Genomic DNA, 22,874 nt, shown 5'->3' with positions numbered 1-22,874 from the left:
ACAATTGCTAGCTTGTCATTTATTTTTTCTAGTGCTCGCTTTTACAGCTTCTTTGTCTTTTTGTTTGTTTTGTTTTGGGTTTTTATTTTCTTTCTTTTTTTACATTTATATCCTTAATACATTGGGAATTTATTTTGGTGTAAGAAGTAATTCATCACTCCTAGACTTCCAACTTATTTTTTTCCTAGTTGATACAGTACCATTTGTTGAATAGTCTATTATTTTCCCTCGGATATAAAATGCTAACATTGACATCTCACTAATTCTCCTTTGTATTTGAATCTATTCCTTAGACAAACTTTTGTCAAAATGTTTTCACTTTTATTTTGTCACTCATGGGTCACCATTTAATTGTAATGACTTTCTGGTTATCAGTAAGTCATGATTCTAAAAAATTCAACCTTCTGAACAAATACAGGAGTAAGTGGGAAAAAGTTTCTTTGTACCCTATTCTGTTTCCAATTGAATTATTGTTTATAGAAGTTAAAATAAAGAAAAATTAGCTGCAACGATTTAGAAAGTGTATCACCTACACACCTATCTGAAAAAAATTCACAAACTAGAAAAAGCGAACCTAAGGAAAAGAAATGGAGGGATGTAAGAAACTTATCATGAATAATGTAATCAGTGAAAATTATAGATAATTAAAAATAATTTCTAATAATATGGCTATGAAATTTAATGCAGTTCTTTAAAACATTTAAAAATAGAATAGGCACATGGTAAAAAAAATCTGAAAAATATGCAGAATAATTCTTGGTGATTTTAACAAAACATTCTATACTAGTAGCATCTGGTAATTGTCCTTCCAATTATCACCAGTCTAATCACCTGGATTTCTGACTACAGGTACTTGGCCATCTGGTGGCTTTCTTAGCTAGTCTTGCTGTAATTATTCTCTGATCTCACTGAGCCCTCCAGTATATTGGCCTCTACTCCCCATCCATCAATTTTTTGTGTGTTCTTTTCCTTCATTATCTAGCTTAGATTTATGACCCGTCATCTCAGTAACTTGCCAATAACCTAACTTGTCTTGCCTTGCCGCTTTCTCTTTGGTGGTACTTATTTGACAAACTCCAGGCCAGGATGAACTCATTTATCTGCTTCCTTGGTAATCTGTGTGCATTTGAGTATTGCTGAAAAAAAAATGACACAACTGGACAGATTAGAGCCACAATAAATTCATGGTCACTGATCTCAACTAGGCTGTCAGTACTGCCCAGCAGCCCTACCCAACAGCAGGTTTCTTTGGTTAACTTCTTTTTTCTTTTCCTAAAGAGATTATTTCAGATCTTTTTTTTTAACTCTCTGCAAACTTCTGTGGCCTCTCTTCACTCTTAACAGGTGACCTTACCTTCAACCACCCAGAGAAAGTAAGAGCCATCAGATCGGAACTCCCTCAGCTTCCTACCATTAAATGTATGCACCTTTCTACACCTAGATCTAAATTCTCTTCCTTTCTACTTGTTACAGGAGAAGAGATGTCTTTCTTCTTGCATAAGGACAATCTCTCCATCTGTGTGCTCTGAATCTTTTCACTGTCCACCTTCCCAGGAACTTTACTTATCTTTTCCCTCTCTTGTCTTGTCAGCAGCTCCCTCTCCACAGGATCCTTCCCTTGGGATTTAAACATGCTGAGGTCTCCTCCATCTTAAAACAACATGCAAATGAATAGTAACCTTCTTCAATTCCACACCCCTCTTTCTTCCCCAGCTGTCATACTCCTGCCTCTAATTCACAGTGAGACTTCTCAGGGTCATAATCTGCCCTAGCAGCCTCCATTTCCTCACTTTCCACTTTTAGGGTTAACTTTGCCTTCTTAGGTCATATACCTAAATGACCGTAATGATAATTCTTTAATGTTACTGAGAGATAGTGGTGAAGATTTTCGTTAGGTTTTTTGGATCTCTATATAGTAGAGGCAGACCTCAGAGATGTTCAGTTCCAGACCACTGCAGTAAAATGAGCATATGAAGATTTTGGTTTCCCACTATATATAAAGTTATGTTTACACTACACTGTAATCTATTAAGTGTGCAATGGCATTATGTCTTAAAAAAAAAAAAAACAACGAACATAACTTATTTATTTATTTATTTTGATTTTTACATCGTTGTTGGAGTATAATTGCTTTACAATGGGCTGTTAGTTTCTGCTGTATAACAAAGTGAATCAGCTATATGTATATATATATATATATATCCCCATATCTCCTCACTCTTGCATCTCCCTCCCACCTTCCCTATCTCACCCCTCTAGATGGACACGAAGCACTGAGCTGAGCTCCCTGTGCTATGCGGCTGCTTCTCACTAGCTATCTGTTTTACATTTGGTAGTGTATATATATCCATGCCACTCTCTCACTTCGTCCCAGCTTACCCTTCCCCATCCCCTTGTCCTCAAGTCCGTTCTCTACGTGTGTGTCTTTATTCCTGTCCTGCCCCTAGGTTCTTCAGAACCTCTTTTTTTTTTTTAGATTCAATGTATATGTGTTAGCATATGGTATTTGTTTTTCTCTTTCTGACTTACTTCAGTCTGTGTGACAGTCTCTAGGTCCATCCACCTCATTACAAATAACTCAGTCTCGTTTTTTTTTTTTATGGCTGAGAAATATTCCATTGTATATATGTGTCACATCTTCTTTATCCATTCATCTGTCGATGGACACTTAGATTGCTTCCATGTCCTGGCTATTATAAATAGAGCTGCAGTGAACACTGTGGTACATGACTCTTTTTGAATTATGGTTTTCTCAGGGTATATGCCCAGTAGTGGGATTGCTGGGTCATATGGTAAGGAACCTCCATACTGTTCTCCATCGTGGCTGTATCAATTTACATTCTCACCAACAGTGCAAGAGGGTTCCCTTGTCTCCACACCCTCTCCAGCATTTATTGTTTGTAGACTTTCTGATGATGGCTATTCTGACTGGTGTGAGGTGTTACCTCATTGTAGTTTTGATTTGCATTTCTCTAATGATTAGTGATGTTCAACATCCTTTCATGTGTTTGTTGGCAATCTGTATATCTTCTTTGGAGAAATGTCTATTTAGGTCTTCTGCTCATTTTTGGATTGGGTTTTTTGTTTTTTTGATATTGAGCGGCACGAGCTGCTTGTATATTTTGGAGATTAATCCTTTGCCAGTTGCTTCGTTTGCAAATATTTTCTCCCATTCTGAGGGTGGTCTTTTCATCTTGTTTATGGTTTCCTTTGCTGTGCACAACATTTTAAGTTTCATTAGGTCCCATTTGTTTATTTTTGTTTTTATTTCCATTTCTCTAGGAGGTGGGTCAAAAAGGATCTGGCTGTGATTTATGTCATAGAGTGTTCTGCCTATGTTTTCTTCTAAGAGTTTTATAGTGTCTGGCCTTACATTTAGGTCTTTAATCCATTTTGAGTTTATTTTTGTGTATGGTGTTGCGGAGTGTTCTAATTTCATTCTTTTACATGTAGCTGTCCAGTTTTCCCAGCACCACTTATTGAAGAGGCTGTCTTTTCTTCACTGTATACTCTTATCTCCTTTATCAAAGATAAGGTGACCATATGTGCGTGGGTTTATTTCTGGGCTTTCTATCCTGTTCCATTGATCTATATTTCTGTTTTTGTGCCAGTACCATACTGTCTTGATTACTGTAGCTTTGTAGTATAGTCTGAAATCCGTGAGCCTGATGACTCCAGCTGTATTTTTCTTTCTCAAGATTGTTTTGGCTACTTGGGGTCTTTTGTATTTGCATACAAATTGTGCAAATTTTTGTTCTAGTTCTGTGAAAAATGCCATTGGTAGTTTGATAGGGATTGCATTGAATCTGTAGATTGCTTTGGGTAGTATAGTCATTTACACGACGTTGATTCTTCCAGTCCAAGAACATAGTATATCTCTCCATCTGTATGTATCCTCTTTAATTTCTTTCATCAGTGTCTTATAGTTTTCTGCATACAGGTCTTTTGTTTTAATTTCATTTATTGTGCTGTTCATCATCGTTTGTTTGCTCTTTAGTTCTTCTAAGTCCTTGTTAAATGTTTCTTGTATTTGTTCCATTCTATTTCCAAGATTTTGGATCATCTTTACTATCATTACTCTGAATAGGTAGAGTGCCTATTTCCTCTTCATTTGTTTGGTCTGGTCGGTTTATACCTTGCTGCTTCATCTGCTGTGTGTTTGTCTTTCTTCTCATTTTGCCTAACTTACTGTGTTTGGGGTTTTCTTTTCGCAGGGTGCAGTTTCGTAGTTCCCGTTGTTTTTGGTGTCTGCCCCCAGTGGCTGAGGTTAGTTCAGTGGGTTGTGTAGGCTTCCTGCTGGAGGGGACTGGTGCCTGTGTTCTGGTGGATGAGGGTGGATCTTATTTTTCTTGTAGGCAGGACCGCGTCTGGTGGTGTGTTTTGGGTTGTCTGTGAACTTATTATGATTTTAGGCAATGTCTCTGCTAATGAGTGGGATTGTGTTCCTGTCTTGCTTATTGTTTGGCATAGGGTGTCTGGCACTGTAGCTTGCTGGTCGTTGAGTATAGCTGGGTCTTAGCTTTGAGATGGAGGTCTCTGGGAGAGCTTTCACTGTTTGATATTACATGGGGCCGGGAGGTCTCCGGTGGACCAATGTCCTGAACTTGGGTCTCCCACCTCAGATGCTCAGGCCTGACACCTGGCTGGAGCACCAAGACTCTGTCAGCCACATGGTTGTGATACTTTCATGTTCTCAACAGTAAAGTTCAACCAGACTCGGAAATGTGGATTACAGGTATCTGGCCTAATGAATAAATCGTACTCAAACTCAGAGACCTGGTCCACTTGTCCAGGGTTTCGCCAGCAATAAGTATCTCCAGAGATTGGTTCAAGATGGTGGAGTAGAAGGACATGCGCTCACTCCCTCTTGTGAGAGCACCAGAATCATAACTAACTGCTGAACAATCATTGACAGGAAGACACTGGAACTCACCAAAAAAGATACTCCACCTCCAAAGAAAGGAGAAGCTGCTAGTGTTGGAGGGTCTCCTGCTGAGGCGGAGGGGTGTCTTTGGCTCTCTGTGGGGACAAGGACACTGGCAGCAGAAGTTCTGGGAAGTACTCCTTGGTGTGAGCCCTCCCAGAGTCTGCTGTTAGCCCCACCAAAGGGCCTGTAGACTCCAGTGCTGGGTCACCTCAGTCCAAACAACCCATAACTTATTTAAAAAAAAAAAAAACATTATTGCTAAAATATGCTAACCCTTATCCAAGCCTTTGGTGAGTTGTAGTTTTTTTGTGGTAGTAATATCAAAGATCACTGTCACAGATTACTATAAGCAATATAATAATAATGAAAAAGTTTGAAATATTGCTAGAATTACCAAAGTGTGACATAGAGACATGGTATGAGCAAATACTGTTCGAAAAAATGGTGCTAGTAGACTTGCTTAATGCAAGGTTGCCACAAACCTTCAATTTTTAAAAATCTCAGTATCTGCGAAGCACAATAAAGCAGAGCTCAATAAAACACGGTGTGCCTATAAACTGTATTGGCCACATTTCTTTATTAGTATCATACTTTTTAGGTATTAAAATCAAACCCATTTCTGGTTCCTAAAAACATCACATCAAAGATCACTTATATTATGAAAGTTTGTAAAATTATGCAGTTACTCACTACGGACAGGCAGGATCACCACATGGCACAACTTTGCCCCTTTGATTCATGCAGTGCATAGCTTGATAGCTGTCAGAAGGTTTTGGTAGTAATTTATTTTAATAACTTTTTTGTCTTCTTTGTTGGACTTCAGTTTTTGTGGTTTATCTTTCTAGAAATTGATACATGACTGTCTTGCCAGATTTATTGGCATCTCATTGCAATAAGCTTTAATATATAAGATAATATTGATTTTTTAAATTTGTAATTTGGGTGGGATACTTATAATAAAAGATTACATATTTAGTGGGTATATTCACGCAACACCAACTACTTGAATGATAAAGAAATGTAAAAGATACAGTACTTGGTGTCTTTGAAGCTCACAATTTAGTAGGAGATAGTTTCCAAAGAAAAGCCAATTGTATTTTAAAGTATTAATTGTTGTATAAAAGAATATACAGGCGTATCTGTCTTATTGCACTTTGCTTTATTGTGCTTCACAGGTTAATGCGTTTTTTACAAATTGAAGGTTTGTGGCAACTCTGGCTCAAGCAAGGCTAATGGCGTCATTTTTCCAGCAGCATTTGCTCATGTCCTGTCTCTGTGTCACATTTTGATAATTCTTGAAATATTTCAAACCCTCCACCAGCAAAAAGATTATGAGTCGCTGAAGGCTCAGAGGATGCTGACTCACTTCATTGCAATATTTGCTTTATTGTACTTGGCTGGAACTGAACCCATTATATTTCTGAGGTATGCCCATCAAGTGCTGTAGGAACACAAGGGAAGAGAATCCACAGCCTTCTGTTTTCAGTAAGTATTCTTTTTTCTGCTGTGTAAGTTTTTGACACTCATAAAACTATTTTCACTGAAGTGCAACTCACCACTGCACTATTTAAAAAGAAATTTCACCTTGAACACTGAAATTGGGGAATGAAGGAGGCATTATCGTATGATAACATAATAAAGGAAGCATACCATTTGAGAGAATTTTTCTGACAATTAAACTCATTTATTGCCGGGTTCCTTATGAAATAGGCATTAATCATTATTAATGACATTTTCTTTTCAGTCATGCGTTTGTACAACATGTAGATATTCTTTAAGTTGTTCTTTGACAAGCCAAAGTTGTCAATATCTGTATGCAGTTTTCCAGTAAGGTAATTAATTTGATATGTAGAGCTTTAAAGATCTGGAAAAGGGTTCTTGACATGGAGTCTATGAACTGTGTGCTTCAAGAACTCTGTAACCTACCTTAAATTAATAGTGTGTTCAGATCTTCCTTACCCTTACTGTGTTTTGAGTGAAATTCTTTAAACTATTGAGAGTGTTGTTAAAATCTCCAATCGTAGTTGTGGATTTTTTCCCTTTTCTGTTTTTGTTTACTGAAACTCGGTTATTAGGCACATACATATTTAGGATTGTTATAGCTTCCTAATGAATTGACCCTTGTATCGTTACGAAATGTGTGTGTTTATTTTGTTAGTACTCCTTGTATTGAAGTTTATTTTGTCTGATATTATTATAGCTTCTCTAGCTCTCTTTTGCTTACTGTTTGCATTAGTATGTCTTTTTCCATAATTTTACTTTCAATCTATCTGTATATTCATACTTAAAGTATGTCTTTTACAAATTCATTTAATCCTTTCTTTGAATTGAAATTTTTATTTACATTAAATATAATTTTTGATGTTTGATGTTTTTAATTTTGCTCTTTTGTTATTTTTGTTAAATCTGTTCTTGTTTTCGTTGGTGTTGTTCCTCTCTTTTTTTCTTTCTTGTCTACTTTTGAGTTAATCAGATATTTTCTAGTATTCTATTTTAATTCCTCTGTTGACTTACCTATGCCTCTGTATCTTTTCCAGTGCATTTTCCCCCAGTGGTTGCTCTAGAGATTACAGAACACACCCATATATTTTTGCTGTCTACATACATAGGGTAGTATTGTACCAGTTCAGATAAAATGTTAGAATCTTATAAGAATCTTTTAATTCCCCTGACCTTTGTGCTTTTGTTTTCACGTATATTACATCTGCCTATGTTATAAAATTCACAGTATGGTGTCATACTTTTTTGCTTTAAATAGTCATATGTCTTTTAAAGAAATTAAGAGATGAAAAACTACATGCTGTTTTATATTTACCCACATATTTATCATTTCCAGAGCTCTTTTTTCCTTTCTGTAGATTCAGCTTACCATCTATGGTCACTTCCCTTTGTCTGGAAAAATTATCCTTAGCATTTTGTATAGTGTATGTCTTCTGGCAGCAAATTCTTTCAGTTCTTGTTCATCTAAAAATGTCTTTATTTTGTCTTTATTTTATTACATTTTTTATTGAAGTATAGTTGATTTACAATAGTTGCCTTCTTTTGTTTAAAGAATATTTTCACTGGGTAAAGGATACGGAGTTGCATTTGTTTTTTCTGCAGCACATTTAAAAACTTCCATTGTCACCTGAGCACCAGTTTTTCTAATAAGAAGTGAACTACCATTTGTATTGTCATTCCTTTGTATGTATTGTGTTGTTTTTCCCTGACTCCTTTTAAGGATTTTTTCCCCTTCTATACATGGTTTTTAGCAGTTTGACTGTGATGTACCTAGTTTTGGTTTTCTTTGAATTTATCTGGCTTGGAGTTCACAGTTTGGGTGAATTATATGACCATTATTACATCAAGTAAGTTTTTCTCCCTCATTTTCTTCGTATTCTTTCTCTAGTACCCCATTTACAAATGTGTTAGTCTGTGTGATATTGATCCACAGATCATAGGGGCACTCGCTTCATTTTTGTTTAATCTTCTCAGTTCTTTAGATTGGCTAATTATTCTTTTCAGTTCTTCAGACTGGCTAATTTTTATTTATTTGTCTTCAAGTTCACTGACCCTTTCTCCTTTGCAGTCTACTGTAAGCCTCTCCAGTGAATTGTTCTTTTTAGGTATTGTACTTTCAGTTCTAGAATTTCTATTTGCTTCTTTAGTATAGTTTCCATTTCTCTGCTGATATTTTCCATCTGTTTGATTTTTCCAATCATATTTTCCTTTACTTTTAGAAATGTATTTATCATAACTGCTTTAAAGTTCTTGCCTGTTGAGTCCAACTTCTAGAACATCTTGGTGTGTATTTCTTTTGACTGCTGTTTCTCTTGACAGTCTCATTCTTCTGTTCCATTGCGTATCTAGTAAGTTTTGGTTATGCACTGGACATTGTTGATAATACTATACAGAGACTCTGGATTTAGTTATCTTCCTCTAAAAAGTGTTGATTTGGCAGGAAGTTAATTTGGCTTGACTCAGACTTCAAATTTAGCCTTCCCTTCCCTACGGTGGGCAACAGCCAAATCTTTGTTATTTCCTTAACTTTCTAGCTGTCTCCTTCTGACATGTTCCTTGGAGTTTCTCTTGCTCACATTTGGGTTAGGGCTCAATAAAGAACCTGTAGTTTATATAAAGATTTCAGAGTTTTATTCTTTGTGACTTTATTTTTGCCAGTTTCCTTTTTCACTGTCCAGTCAATTTTTTTTAGCCCCCAGCTCCATCCTCTGACTCCTTTAGCCAGTAAAACTGTTGCTTTGTGCTTAAATTTCAGTCACTAGGAATAGGTGGGCCAGAGTTTGCCCCCAGGTAGAAACTGTGAAACTAAAAATTTCACCCTATTTGGTTCCCTTTTTACAAAGATCAGTCTCCCTTCAGTTTTTGCCTGCTTTTTGTGGCTCTTCCAGGCCACAAAACAATTGTTTTTAATATTCTGTCTAGAGATTGTATTTTTATCTGCTGATAGGTTAGTCAGATACAAACTATTCATCCATTATTGGAAGCATAATTTCCCTACTTTTTAAAAAATGACTTTGAGAAATAGAAATTTGGTTATTGTTTCTAAATTGTCATGGCCTGTAATGGTGTTAATATCAGCTCACCAAAGAGTAGTTGTGGTGTGCAAAAGCAGCATGTTCTAGAGTCCTGGGAGGTGAGCTATGGCATCCCTAACTTCAGGTCTAATACATAATATGACTTCTCAGGAACATTTGAATATTCAGTCACCCAGTAGATTCAGTGGCTGTTATAAAAGATCATGATTTACTTTGATATTAGAGTAAGCTTTAATAAATTGATATGGTTTTATAAAAATAAAACCATGATGCTAACCATAGCTGAGAATAATGAACCATATTTATTCACTGTTCAATAATTTGGAGAGAGTTTGTTTTCTTTCTCTTTTTAGTATCCCCCTCAGTCAGTATCACCTTTTCAAGTGTGGCCAGAGGACATTCACAAAGGAGAAAATCTAAATCCATTTTGAAAATTAATAGGTTTTCTTATCCTCTGGTACATGTTTGCTCCTTCTTCATGGTTGGAAAATACCAATGTTCAAGGGATCAGGATCAGTAGATTTGCGGGGAGTGCGTTTGTGTGTACACATACACATGGGAAGAGACAACATATAAATGTAATTTTATTTTTCAACTTAGATGTTTCAAAGGGAAAGGTGAATGTGAAGTGCTTATTTTTGCAAGGAATTACTTGCAAATTAATATTTCCAGCCCAAACCTCTGTTGATTTCTAGACTCATTCATTTCATTCAGGCCTCTTCTTAAATGTCATCTCATCAGAGACCACCCATGACCACCCTTACTTTGCAGTTCCTTACCCTCTCTGGTTTCTCTTTTTATACCATGAACCACTGGTTGGCATTTTATTTCTTTATTGGTTTGCATACGTATTACCCTTCTCTCTTCCTTTTACCTCTCCCTCTGCTAAAATGTAAACTTTATGAGGACCGGGACTTTTTATATTTAGATTTCTCTCAATTCTCTGGCATGTAGGATAGTGTCTTGTGTATAGTAGGTCAAAGTAAATTTTTGTTGATTGAATGAGTGAGTAAACGAATCACTGAGTAGTGAGATGGGAGATGCAGTTCAAAAAATAAGATAAAGCCAGAGGCTTTGGAGTTACTTTGATGACTTTCTGTTGACTCAGCATTCCCAAACTCCATTGTGAGTGCCGTGTGGGAGAGTGCTTCCTACTCACTTGTGACTAATTCTGTGTCTGGGGAGAGGTAGTACTTGTCCTTTTTAATATCTGATTTGACAATCATTGATGGATAGTGAAAATAATGAAAAGAAATAAACCTTATCCAAGCAGGTGAGGCAACATGTGGAAAAACATCTTCCTTGCCTAGGAAAATACCTAAGTGTAATACATCCTTGTGGGAGGATCTGAGTTTAGCAATTAAAATTGGGACCTAATTTCAAGGTATATTTACCTATGGCATGAATACAATGAGCAAAATTGTGGAAGTTTAGATGCTGATTGACTTCTAAGGTGCCTGTTTTGCTTTGATTTTGTAAACCACATTGTTTGCCCTGAACTTTGTAGTCTCCAAGCTACTTTCCGGTTTTAACAACAAAGTCAGAAAAGTTTAGTCAATTAAAAAGCTGCACCCAAAATAAAAAGTTTTCCTTTGGGCTTCCCTGGTGGCATAGTGGTTGAGAGTCCGCCTGCTGATGCAGGGGACACGGGTTCGTGCCCCGGTCTGGGAAGATCCCACATGCCACAGAGTGGCTGGGCCCGTGAGCCATGGCCGCTGAGCCTGCGCATCCAGAGACTGTGCTCCGCAACGGGAGAGGCCACAACAGTGAGACGCCCGCGTACCGCAAAAAACAAAACAAAACAAAACAAAAGTTTTCCTTTTACTTGCACTTAGAGCATAAACCATCTCATTTTTCAAAAATAGGACAACCATCTCTATTTCCTCAGAATTCCAGCTGTTTGGCTAACTCTACTCACTATGTAGTTTAAATGAAATGAATGCCAGTTTTCTTTTTGATATGTTACGAATGTGGTCAATATTATTCCTGGGAGTTGGTAACTTTCTAGATGACCATTACACTAGCAATGTTAGAAATAGCATAAAATACGTCCGCTAGTTTTTTGTTTGCTTTTGCTTTTGAAATTTTTTATCCAGAGAAAAGCACATGGAGGTAGAAGCTCCATAAGGATCACAACCCACCCCAAACATACACATATATGCACTTTAATTGATATTTATGTAGAACCTGGCATTAACACTAGAAGGGTCAGGGTCTAATGGTACATAACCTCTCTGAGCCACTATTTTCCCTATCTCTAAAACAGGTCATCAGGGACTTCCCTGGTGGCACAGTGGTTAGGAATCCGCCTGCCAATGCAGGGGACAAGGGTTCGATTCTGGGTCCAGGAAGATCCCACATGCCATGGAGCAGCTGAGCCCACGTGCCACAACTACTGGAGCCCACGTGCCACAACTACTGAAGCCCACGCGCCTAGGGCCTGTGCTCCGCAACGAGAAGCCACCACAATGAGAAGCCTGCGCACCACAACGAAGAGTAGCCCCCGCTCGCCACAACTAGAGAAAAGCCTGCGTGCAGCAACGAAGACCCAACGCAGCCAAAAATAAATAAAATAAATAAATAAATAAATAAAACAGGTCATCATGGTATGCTTCTTGACAGAGCCGTTGTGAAGATTAGAAGAGGTAATGCATGTAAAACATCTAATACAGCTTCTAGCACACAGTAACCCTTCAGTAATTGATAGCTTTTTTTTTTTTTTTTGGCGGTACACAGGCCTCTCACTGCTGTGGCCTCTCCCGTTGCGGAGCACAGGCTCCGGACGCTCAGGCTTAGTGGCCATGGCTCACAGGCCTAGCCACTTCGCGGCATGTGGGATCTTCCTGGACCAGGGCACGAACCTGTGTCCCCTGCATCGGCAGGCGGACCCTCAACCACTGCGCCACCAGGGAAGCCCCACTCTGAACTCATTCTGTTGGCCAAAGTAAATCACATTACTGGATGCCCAAAGAGTGAGAACTATATCCTATCCTCAGTGGGAGAACATTGGAAAGTTGCCTGGCAAAGGTTGCGAAAATTTGGAGCTAATAATTCAGTCTGTCATAGTTGGGTTTATTTGAGGATATACTCGGCAACCAGCATTGGGAGCTGGGTTACAACTCATATTTTAACTCATCCTGCTGTTATATGCATCAAAGATCTGGACAGGAAGGAATCATCATTCCTCAGAAGTCATTCTGAGTATAGGTGTCAGGAGCACAAGGACCCTAAACTTCTTCAACTTAGTATGTATTTAGTGTCTTTTTTTTGTGCCTAACACCATATTAACTTCTGGGGCTTAAGGAGCTTTAGATCTAACAGTGAAAACAAACCATGGACAGGACTTAAAAACATGGTGTGATAGTTCAGTAACAGAAGTTTTTACTAGGTATAAAGATAGCAACAGAAGAGAGGGGTAATCAACTCTGCTTTATGAAAAGGCATAGAAAGCTTTGTTGAGAAGGAGATTAAACTTTGAGTGTTAGACAGATCCACAGTCCTTACAGAACAAGTTCAGGTAGAGAAGTATTTTTTGTAGGAGATATTGTAGCAATCTGTTAACTGTTAGAAATTGATTATAGTTAAAATCTCTTGTTTATGCTCGGATAACAGAAAAGTCTCTGAGAGCCAATGAATAACTTTGTATTTACCACCTTCTTGCATTATTTACTGCAGTAGTTTTCAAACTTTGGCCTGCATCAGAATCACCTGGAGGACTTGTTAAAACACTGATTGCTGGATTCCACTCCCAGAGTTTCTTATTCAGTAGGTCTGGAATAGGGTCAGAGAATTTGCATTTCTAACATGTTCCCAGGTGATGCTGATGGTGCTGGTCCAGGGACAACACTTTGAGAACTGTTGATTTATTGAATCTTTCCTATGTATCTGGCACTCTGCAATGTGATGAGTATATAAAGTTAAAAAGAAAACATCCCTGCCCTTAGATTGCTCGTGGTAGGGTGGCTGGGACAAAGAAGTGAATGCATAATGACAGTGCAGTGGAATGGATGCTGAGATCCATGGAAGTACAGTTTGCTGTGGAAATACACCAGAGGACACTAACTCAGACTGAGGCTGCAGGCTGCAAGTGTGTGTAAAACACAAAAAATCCTTTAACCCTGAGCTGAGTTTTTTAAAAAATCAGAAAGTAATAACAAGTAGAGAAATGACCGTGAGTCATGCTTTGCGTGAGGTTCGTAAACGGAGTCGTCTTCGAAGCTGCCTTTAAGAAATTTCTGATCAAAATTTTTTAGACAAGCTTTTGGTGGTGTAAGTGGGACAATGTATGTCTGAATTAGTTACTTTGCAAATAAAAATTACCCCCTTCTTTTGCTAATTTGTTCTACTCATCTTCAGCTATTGTTAAGATGCCAGTTAGACAAAGATGTTACATTCTATGTTTTCACTAAAAGAGCGAGAATTTTTTTTTATGTCAGAATGCAGACAAAGCTAGACAAGAGCAAGAACAATCAGAGCTGGGGAAACAGGGTTCCTTAGGCAGCTTTACCTGGGACTTGAGGTGCTGAGCCTGCAGGGGAACAGAGTCAGCTACTCAATACGATTGTGGGCTAGCGTGAGACTAGGAGACAAAGTGACATCTCTGCCTTTAGAAGGGCACTGAAGAGGAATGCAGTGGATGTTAGGTCATGGATTCAGGCCGGGCTGTAGATAGCTCCTGCTTGGGCATGGTGAGGTGGTGAGGGAGGGGACTGGGCAGGAATTGATTAGAGGTGTACCTACAGTGGGAAGCTGCTAGGTCAGCTGGCCAAGTTATATGCCCAGCAAATGAAGGAGTGAACCTGACGAGTACTTGGGCTGGTTTAGAGAAACAGAGCCATACTCAGGAGGTTGTTTGGCTTGGCATTGAAGATGTCCTGCCATTTTAATGAAGCAATCTTGGATTGTGTTGTCCTCTCAACCCACAGGGGTAACAACACCCTTTCAGGAGTAATGGTCTTTGGGGCTCTTGGCTATCTAACTACTTGTATTTGTTTTAAATCAAAAACATATACCTAAAGCTATGCAGAACATTTCATTTTAAATGGTTATATTCCCACCGGCAAAGGCAGCTGAAGTCAAGTAGAAATTATGAACAGAATGCTCAAAATGTTTTAAAATCGTGTAGTACAATCTATTTTCATTGGAGATGAATTACTGATGAAAATTGTTTGTAGTTTTTTAAACTATCCTTTTATAATGTAGTTTAATTAACTGTGAAACCTTGTAACCTTTTTCTCAGCATACATCTGTGGATGGATATACTGAACCCCATATCCAGCCGACCAAATCAAGTAGCAGACAGAACATCCCTCGGTGTAGAAACTCCATTACGTCAGCAACAGACGAACAGCCTCACATTGGAAATTACCGTTTACAAAAAACAATAGGGAAGGGAAATTTTGCCAAAGTGAAATTGGCAAGACATGTTCTAACTAGTAGAGAGGTAAGTTTTCATGATTCCTTTTAATATTTACTTAGACCTCTCCAGAGTCTAGTTACAAAAGCTTTCCTACAGCTGATTCTGGGAATAAGTAACAGTTGCAATATGGTAAACACTGGGATATGTGTGAATGGAATGTATGTAGATAGAGTTATCTATACATGGCACAGAAGAATTGTCCTTATGTATTAGCATCTCATAAATCAGATGTGCTGCAGATGAGGTTTTCTCAGACTTCTGTCTTTCATTATATGGCTTCTGTAAAAATTTCTGATTTTTACCCGACCCCATGAACAGGGCTAGGATAACTTCTTATTAATTACTGCTTAAGCTGCAGTGAATACAGGAGCAGAAAATGAGGTTGTACATGTGAAACATATATAGTGTTATAAACCACTTTTACCTCAATAAAAATTTTTTTAAATTACTGCTTGAGGTAAATTAGTTATAAATGTGTAGAAAGTCACCCACTAATTTTTATCTATTTAGAAACCACATTGAGCAAGTGTTATACAGATGTTTTTCGCAGATAATAAGAGAATCGGGTTTCTAAAATCCAATGTGTTTCAAATCAGATGTATTTATATAGCAAAATTTGAAATAATAATTAATATATTTAATAATTTATATAATAAAGACTAAAAGTAGTTAAACATCTAACATTTCTATATTATATAATGTGTACTGGATTCAGTTAGGACATTATGAAAAATCTGTCATAAAATGTTTTTGTTAAGTTTCCATTTTGTTCTATACATAATATTATTGTCACATATGGTTAAATTTAGTCCCCTCTGTCCATTTTGACCCCAGGAGCTGTTGGAACAGAGGCTGTATTAGACAGAGACCTAGAGGACATTTAAATCCATTTTGTTAGTTTGCTGTAAGGAAGTTAGGGTGTCCAATCTCTCTACCCACATAATACTTAACTTACTAAAAGTTTATAAGCCTCTCCCCTCTGATAAGTGTAACTTATCAAGATCATGAGTAAAAGATGAAGATACAGATGATTTTTACTTTGAAAGGGGAAACCTGGAATAACTTTAACAAAGGTATAATTTCATTGACTCAGAATCAAATAGGTTAAAGACTTGGGTCAATAGAATATATTCTAAGGCTGCCTAATTATCAAAACTTTACCATCCAATTATGTGAACACCAAACATAGCTAAATTATATCTAGTTAGGAATGAAACAAAAGATGTTTTCCTTATAAATTTTATTCATTAAGATATGTATTCTCAAATATATTTTAATGATTCTCTTTTTTGTAGGTTGCTGTGAAAATAATAGACAAAACTCAGCTAAATCCTACCAGTCTACAAAAGGTATTTAATTATTTTAATAGTAAGTAATTAGAATACGAGTTTATTAATTAATATATGATACTCTGTAAAGTCAGTTATTCTAAACTTCCTGTTAGGTACAATACTACATTTCATTAATATATGAAGAAAAGATTTGATATAAAACATAATATTTACATTTAATAATATTTTAAAAATGTTTATCAAGTGTTTGTTTGAAAAATATCTGCTACTCAAATGCATGTACCATATCAGAGGAACTTATGTCTTTTAATTCAGTAGAATAAAATTTTTCATATCAAATATTTTGAAGTAGTAAGGATTCTGCTTCGCTAAAAATCAACTCATGAGATGCTGTTGTCCATAGGTGGGTTTCCTTTTATTGCTTCACTTGCTTTTCTCCCTTCTTCCACAAGAACTAGTCTTTCAACTAACTTACAATAAAAGATACGACCATTTCTTAAAAGGGTGAAAATATAAAGCAAGAGAGGGACCAAAAAAAGCAGTTAGGATGGGAATTGACCTGGTAAAGCTGTTTCATGTTGCTTCATTAGTTATTTATGTGGGAAAATTTTCTCAGATACACATATTAGTACTTTAAATACGAAGCAAATATTTTAACATTTATGTCATATATGTTTGTATATAGCTCACTATATAATATTTATGTATAATATATATATAAAGTACATTATGATTTTTATTAGAATATAATGGAATCGTGGTCACATATGTAAGTGTGATGTAAATAACTTTGGATTTCTAAAACAGAATTTTATAAGAAAATTTTAGTATAGTATGTTTAACTACACCTGCTGTGATTCTACCATTAAATTAAAAATTTGGGTCTGTGATATCAAGACTTTCCACTTGTCTCAGTGCCAGACAACTCAGTTTATTTTATATATTTCTACTTAGAGATCTGTCTTTGTACTTACTGAGATTCCTTTTAAATTTGACAACCAATATCATTTTTCATAGCATTAGTATTTCTCATCTGTGAGAACATGAAAGGTTTGCTGGATTTTTTTTCTCTATGAGTATGAGATAATATACTTTATTGGATGTTTTTTGGGAGAAACTTCCAGCACCCATCTTTCAGCTAATCATGATTTAGTGGTATGCGTTATAAAAAGGCATCCTCCCTGGGCAGATGAGTTATCCAAAGATGCTGTGTTTTCCTGGACTAGAGCCACAGTGGGCAAATTTTTGCCTGCCCTTCTCCTGGGAATCCTTTTACAATGCAGACTACATACCAGCCCAGTGGCCCAGTCCATGGCCCACCTAGCCTTGTCACTTTTCCTAGGTTAATCTGTGGGTTACTCTGGTAAATTAAATGATTTTAAGTGACATTTAGAACTAGTCCAGGCCTGTTGTGCTTGTTGGAGGCACAGTAATGTGACCCCCGCTCTGTCTTTCCCAGGGGGGACCAGAGAAGGTTGTAGAACCAAAGTCATGCTTATTGAAACATGTGGACATGCAGACATGAAGGTGGACTGTTATTCAGATAAAAAATATACTTGTTGATGTAATTTCTATTATAAATTCTGCTAATCTTGCTGATAAATGGTTGCTTTTCCAAACAGGCGTATAAAAAATGATGGCAATTTTGTTTTCTTTAATCTGTAAAAATAAAAGCAAAGGAAAGATTGAAATTTGCTAATTTGCATATCTCACTTTGTAGCTGCACAAAACCATTTACGTGCTGAGTACTTCTTCCATACAGTTCTTTTTTATGTGTGTGGATCATTTGAAGGAAAAGTCTTGACCAATTCTTTTGTGGATCAGTGAAAACCTAAGTGAAAAGAGAAGGGTTAGCATTTAGTGAGCTGGGTTGTAGACTGCAGAAGTTGTCTTTGAATCATTACTGAATTTTTTAATATATATACTGCAAGGAATGATACTGCTATGTGAATAAATAAGATCATACCTAATGCCCAGTCACTCGTTGCTTCATTCTCCATGACATCTGTGGTCAGTAACATAACCTCTGATCTTGATTCGGTTTTAAAGGAATACTGAAAACAGGGACTATCATAAAATCTTGGCTATTGAAAGATGTTTCTTTAGCATACAGTATGAAGAATTGGTGGGAAGTATATCTTTCACACTGAAATACAATGGATTTGAGGGAGAAGTTGTTCAATCAAGTTTCTTTTAAAAGGTGATATCAATAATGTTAATGTCTAGCTAAAATATCAAGTTTAAATGTTGAAGATAACCAGATTTTCTGGAAAGACCAAACTGTATTTCAAGCAGTTCACTGACCAAAAATCTGACTTTCCTAAACCCTGTTTTAGCCCTCATTAGTTATTGGACAAAGGGTTCAATGACAAATTATTGGGCAAGGTTAACATACACATGTTAACATCCAAATATGAAGAATACCTTCCAATGCAAGCATATCCAAAGAGTATATTAAGAACCCATTGCTATTAACTCTCAAATTGAAACTTCCAGTCTTCTAACCTTTTAGTGTGATTAGATCAGCAGCCTAGAATTTGTCTGAGAGCTGTGCATAGTCTTCTTGGAGAAATGCTTTTGTAAGGTTGGATTCAGTAATTAATCTGAACGTCTCTGACACATCACCCAATGCTTTGTTCCTTCCCCCAATCAATGATTGTGACTTAGGATTTTTTAAATTTAATAGAAATAAAAAGTAAAAAAAAAAAAAAAAAAGTAAAACTAGAAATGGAAACTGTCTTGTGGTTCAAGCTACACGTCATGGAGCCCAATACATGTGTTCATTAATTAATTCTTAATCTAACAAGTATTTATTGAAAGAAGATTATATTTCTCCTTATGTTTTCCTCTGCATTTTTGGCCCCTCCTTTTCTGTTTCCTTTAAGTGGACTCATTGTCCTTTTTGTGGGCCACTCAGTGTTGCAGTTTCACAAGACACGGGCCTAGGACTTCTCTTTCTGTATTCTCTTCCTAGGCTGTCTCAAAGGTAGCTCTGGTTTAAATTACCACCAGTAGGCAAACTCACAAATTTATATCTTCAACTCAGACCTCCCCTACGTTTGCTTGTAATCCCTCAAAGATAACCCAAACTTATTATGTCCAAAACTGAGCTCATGATCTCCACCCCACCTGCTTGGTACATTGCCCACCTAGTGCTCTTCCAGTGTCCTCTCTCAGTGAATGACACTGTCCCCAAGTTGAGCAAGTCAGAAACCTCAGAGTTATTCTTGACCCCTCCCTCTCCTTCCGTCTCACCATCTAATCTGACCTTGAGTTGTGCTGATTTTATTTCTTACGTATCTTTTGAGAATGTTTGCTTTTTTCTTTTTCCATCATGATCCTCTAGACAGCACTACTGTTATCTCTCGCTTGGACTACCCCAGTAGCCTTCTAACCCGTCTTTCTGCACTTTGCATCCCTACGTGTGTGCGCGTGCGCACACACACACACACATATGCACACACAGAGTTTAAAAAGTCATCAAGGATGCAAAATATGTCTGATTATGTCATCCTTCTATTTAAGCTTTTAGTTGGCTTTCCCTTTTTTTTGTAGTCTAGAAATCAAATTCATTAACATGGTGTACAGGCCCTACTTTCTTCTTCCACCCCATGCTCCACCAACTCTCCCCAGCTTCTCCCTTCTCTCCTCATCCCCTCCTCCTCCAACTTCACTGACTTTCTTTCATCTGCTCCTATTCCTACTCTTTATTCTAGCTACCAGGGCTTTGCAGCTTTTCACCCCACCCTATGCATAATCCTTTATCACTCCCTCTTCACTTAATTCTTACTCATTTCTCACATTTCAGCCTTAGAGTCATTTCTTCAGGGAAAGCTTCCTGTCTCAACAACAGTGTTAAATCCCCCTGCCCTTCTTAAAATTAAGCACTCATAACCAAGAATTATTTATAAACAATCTTCATAAACAATCACTTTAGTTTTTATTTGTTTTGGTTTGAGTAGTACTGTTTGGATTTTTTTTTTTTTTTTGACCGCATCACGTGGCATGCAGGATCTTAGTTCCCCTACCAAGGATCGAACCTGTGTCCCCTGAAGTGGAAGCACGGATTCTTAACCTCGGATTGCCAGGGAAGTCCCTGCGTTTTGCTTTTGATTCTTGTATTCTGGCTCTGACTCTGAAGACCTGTTTTAATTGCTTGGTCTTTTTTGGCTGTAAAGCATACATCTATTTCTGTATTCTCAAGAAAGTATATAATATTTTCTGAAATAGATATAGAAGAATTTTCTCTTGGAAATGGGAAGCTAGAAATCTTTAAATCACCTATGAATTTTAGACTAACTGTCTGGCTGGGTTCTTTTTGTTTTTTTGTTTTTGTTTTTGCGGTACGCGGGCCTCTCACTATTGTGGCCTCTCCCGTTGCGGAGCACAGGCTCCGGACGTGCAGGCTCAGCAGCCATGGCTCACGGGCCTAGCCGCTCCGTGGCACGTGGGGTCTTCCCGACCGGGGCACGAACCCGTGTCCCCTGCATCGTTAGGCAGACTCTCAACCACTGAGCCACCAGGGAAGCCCTGTCTGGCTGTTTTAAAAATCATATTTGCATTTAGTTACTTTGAGTCATACTCCTGTTTTTTCTAAGTTCAGTTTGTTTATACAGTACACTAGTCTATTTTTAATTTTTGGATGGAAACTTCAAAACATCTTTCCCATTTAAAAAAATCATGCTTTCTCATGATATTTATTTATTGGACTAAACGGTTTCATTTCTAATCATTTTTTTTTACAAGATAAAATTCTACAGATTCAGTTGAAGTCCTGTGTGCCATTTCTTGGTTCTATTCCTGTATTTTTCTACCTAGAAATAACTACTATTCTGAATTTGGTATTCCCATTTATTTTTTTAAAAAAAATTTCACATGTGTATCTGTACATGAAATACTATGTATTATTTATTTTTAAACTTTCTATTCTTCTGCAACTTGCTTTTTTCATTTAGCATTGTCTTACAGTTTTAGTCATGTTAGTCTATATAGACTAGTTCATTTATTTTCACAATTATTATATGCCGTTGTACAAATAAGCCACAGTTTACCCATTTTCTTATTAATAGACATCTACTACAGTTAATTCATTTCTGTTAGTTTATATTTAGATTGTTCCTGTTGTTTTAGTGTTTCTTTTTTTTTTCTAGTTAGCTTTTTGTTTTTGCTGTTACAGACAATGCTGCAATGATTCTTATTATGTATATCTTTTTGTGAAGATGTATAGAAGAGTATATCTCTCCAACTAGAATAAGGGTGAAGGGCATGCATATCCTCAACTGTATTAAGTAATGTCAAATTGCTCTTCAAAGTGGCTGTATCAATTTCTACTTCTGCTAACGTATGCAATTTACTTTTGCTTCACATTCTTGTCAGCACTTTATATTATCAGATTTCTTAATTTTTGCCAACCTTATAGAAGCAAGATTGTATCTTGTTTTAATTTCCATGATTTCTTTATAGTGAGATTGGACATCTTTTCAAATTTAATCTATTTTATGTTTAGTATCTTCTCTCTGAGATTATTTGATTTGGTATCTCAAACAATTTTATTTACTTAGCACCAACTGAGCCCAAAGTTGTACAAGACCTTGGGAAAGACTCTAGTATTATAAACTTGGTACCAGTTCATAAGAAATAAGAATCTTATAATTCATGTACGAAGACAAATTTTGGCAAAGTGGCACAGCCTATTATTTTGCAATGAATAACTGACTATAAGTTGTCAAGTTTGGAAGTCATACTAAACAATCATTTTATTTTTTTAGTTAGAAATCATCAATATATGCTAATTTAATTATGTTCAGATTTCTTTTTCTGAGCTACTGTTTCATGGGGAGAACTTAAGAAATTAGCCTAAGTTGTTATACTGGTACTAGCAATAACTTTATAAAATATTTTGGTGTCCCAATACGATGTCTCAAGTAAAGAGGAGTGAAATGGTGATCCTAGAAATTAAAAAGCTGAGAGTTTAGGGCTTCCCTGGTGGTGCAGTGGTTGAGAGTCCGCCTGCCGATGCAGGGGACACGGGTTCGTGCCCCAGTCCGGGAAGATCCCACATGCCGTGGAGCGGCTGGGCCTGTGAGCCATGGCCGCTGAGCCTGCGCGTCTGGAGCCTGTGCTCCACGATGGGAGAGGTCACAGCAGTGAAAGGCCCGCGTACCACAAAAAAAAAAAAAAAAAAAAAAAAAAAAAGCTGAGAGTTATATCTATAAGATTCTGTTAATATAGCTCCATGACTGGCGTCTCCAAGACAAAGTCTAGACAAGGTCCTAACTATCTCTTGGAGCTGAACGTCACCTGCAGAGTACAGCACAGCACCCATACTCCACATTAATAGGCCAGTAAACTGCTGTCAGAGATATAGGTCGAATTTTTACAGTTTACGGTGAAGGTAAAGAAGGCCTTCTGCCCGTCCTCAAACCCAAATCAGAGCAAAGTACTTGAAAGGCCAAAAAGGTTGTGTTAAAAGGCACAAACAAATGTCACCCTCCTTTTATGAGCTCAGTCTACTATGACTTTGATGACAGCCTGGAAGAGCTCTCCTGGGGGGAACAAGCTTGACCACAGCCTTTGTCAAGCTCCCCGTGGCCACAGAGTTGTTCCCCATCTGCCTCAAGATCAAGGAAGTAGTGAAGACGTCCTGTGACACGGATGAGTCCAAGGGCAGCACGGTGAGCAGGGCTGGTAGAGAGAGGATG

At 37.3% G+C, this 22,874-nt stretch overlaps 1 protein-coding gene across 4 annotated transcripts in view; it reads left to right on the top strand.

Moving 5' to 3' along the window:
* The window catches only part of MARK1 (microtubule affinity regulating kinase 1), a gene marked incomplete at its 5' end in the record, with an annotated part of 140,628 nt that overhangs the window by 62,053 nt on the left and 55,701 nt on the right, over positions 1-22,874 (top strand). For all 4 annotated transcript variants that reach the window (XM_079698301.1, XM_079698300.1, XM_079698299.1 and 1 more), the window contains 2 exons: positions 14,702-14,905; positions 16,177-16,230. In XM_079698301.1, coding sequence (XP_079554427.1) covers positions 14,702-14,905; positions 16,177-16,230 — 258 coding nt within the window. The remainder of the gene's footprint in view (positions 1-14,701; positions 14,906-16,176; positions 16,231-22,874) is intronic.

The sequence above is a fragment of the Hyperoodon ampullatus genome (genome assembly GCF_949752795.1).
Source record: "Hyperoodon ampullatus genome assembly, chromosome: 2".
NCBI lineage: Eukaryota > Metazoa > Chordata > Mammalia > Artiodactyla > Ziphiidae > Hyperoodon > Hyperoodon ampullatus.
This window is presented reverse-complemented; position numbering and strand designations above follow the sequence as displayed.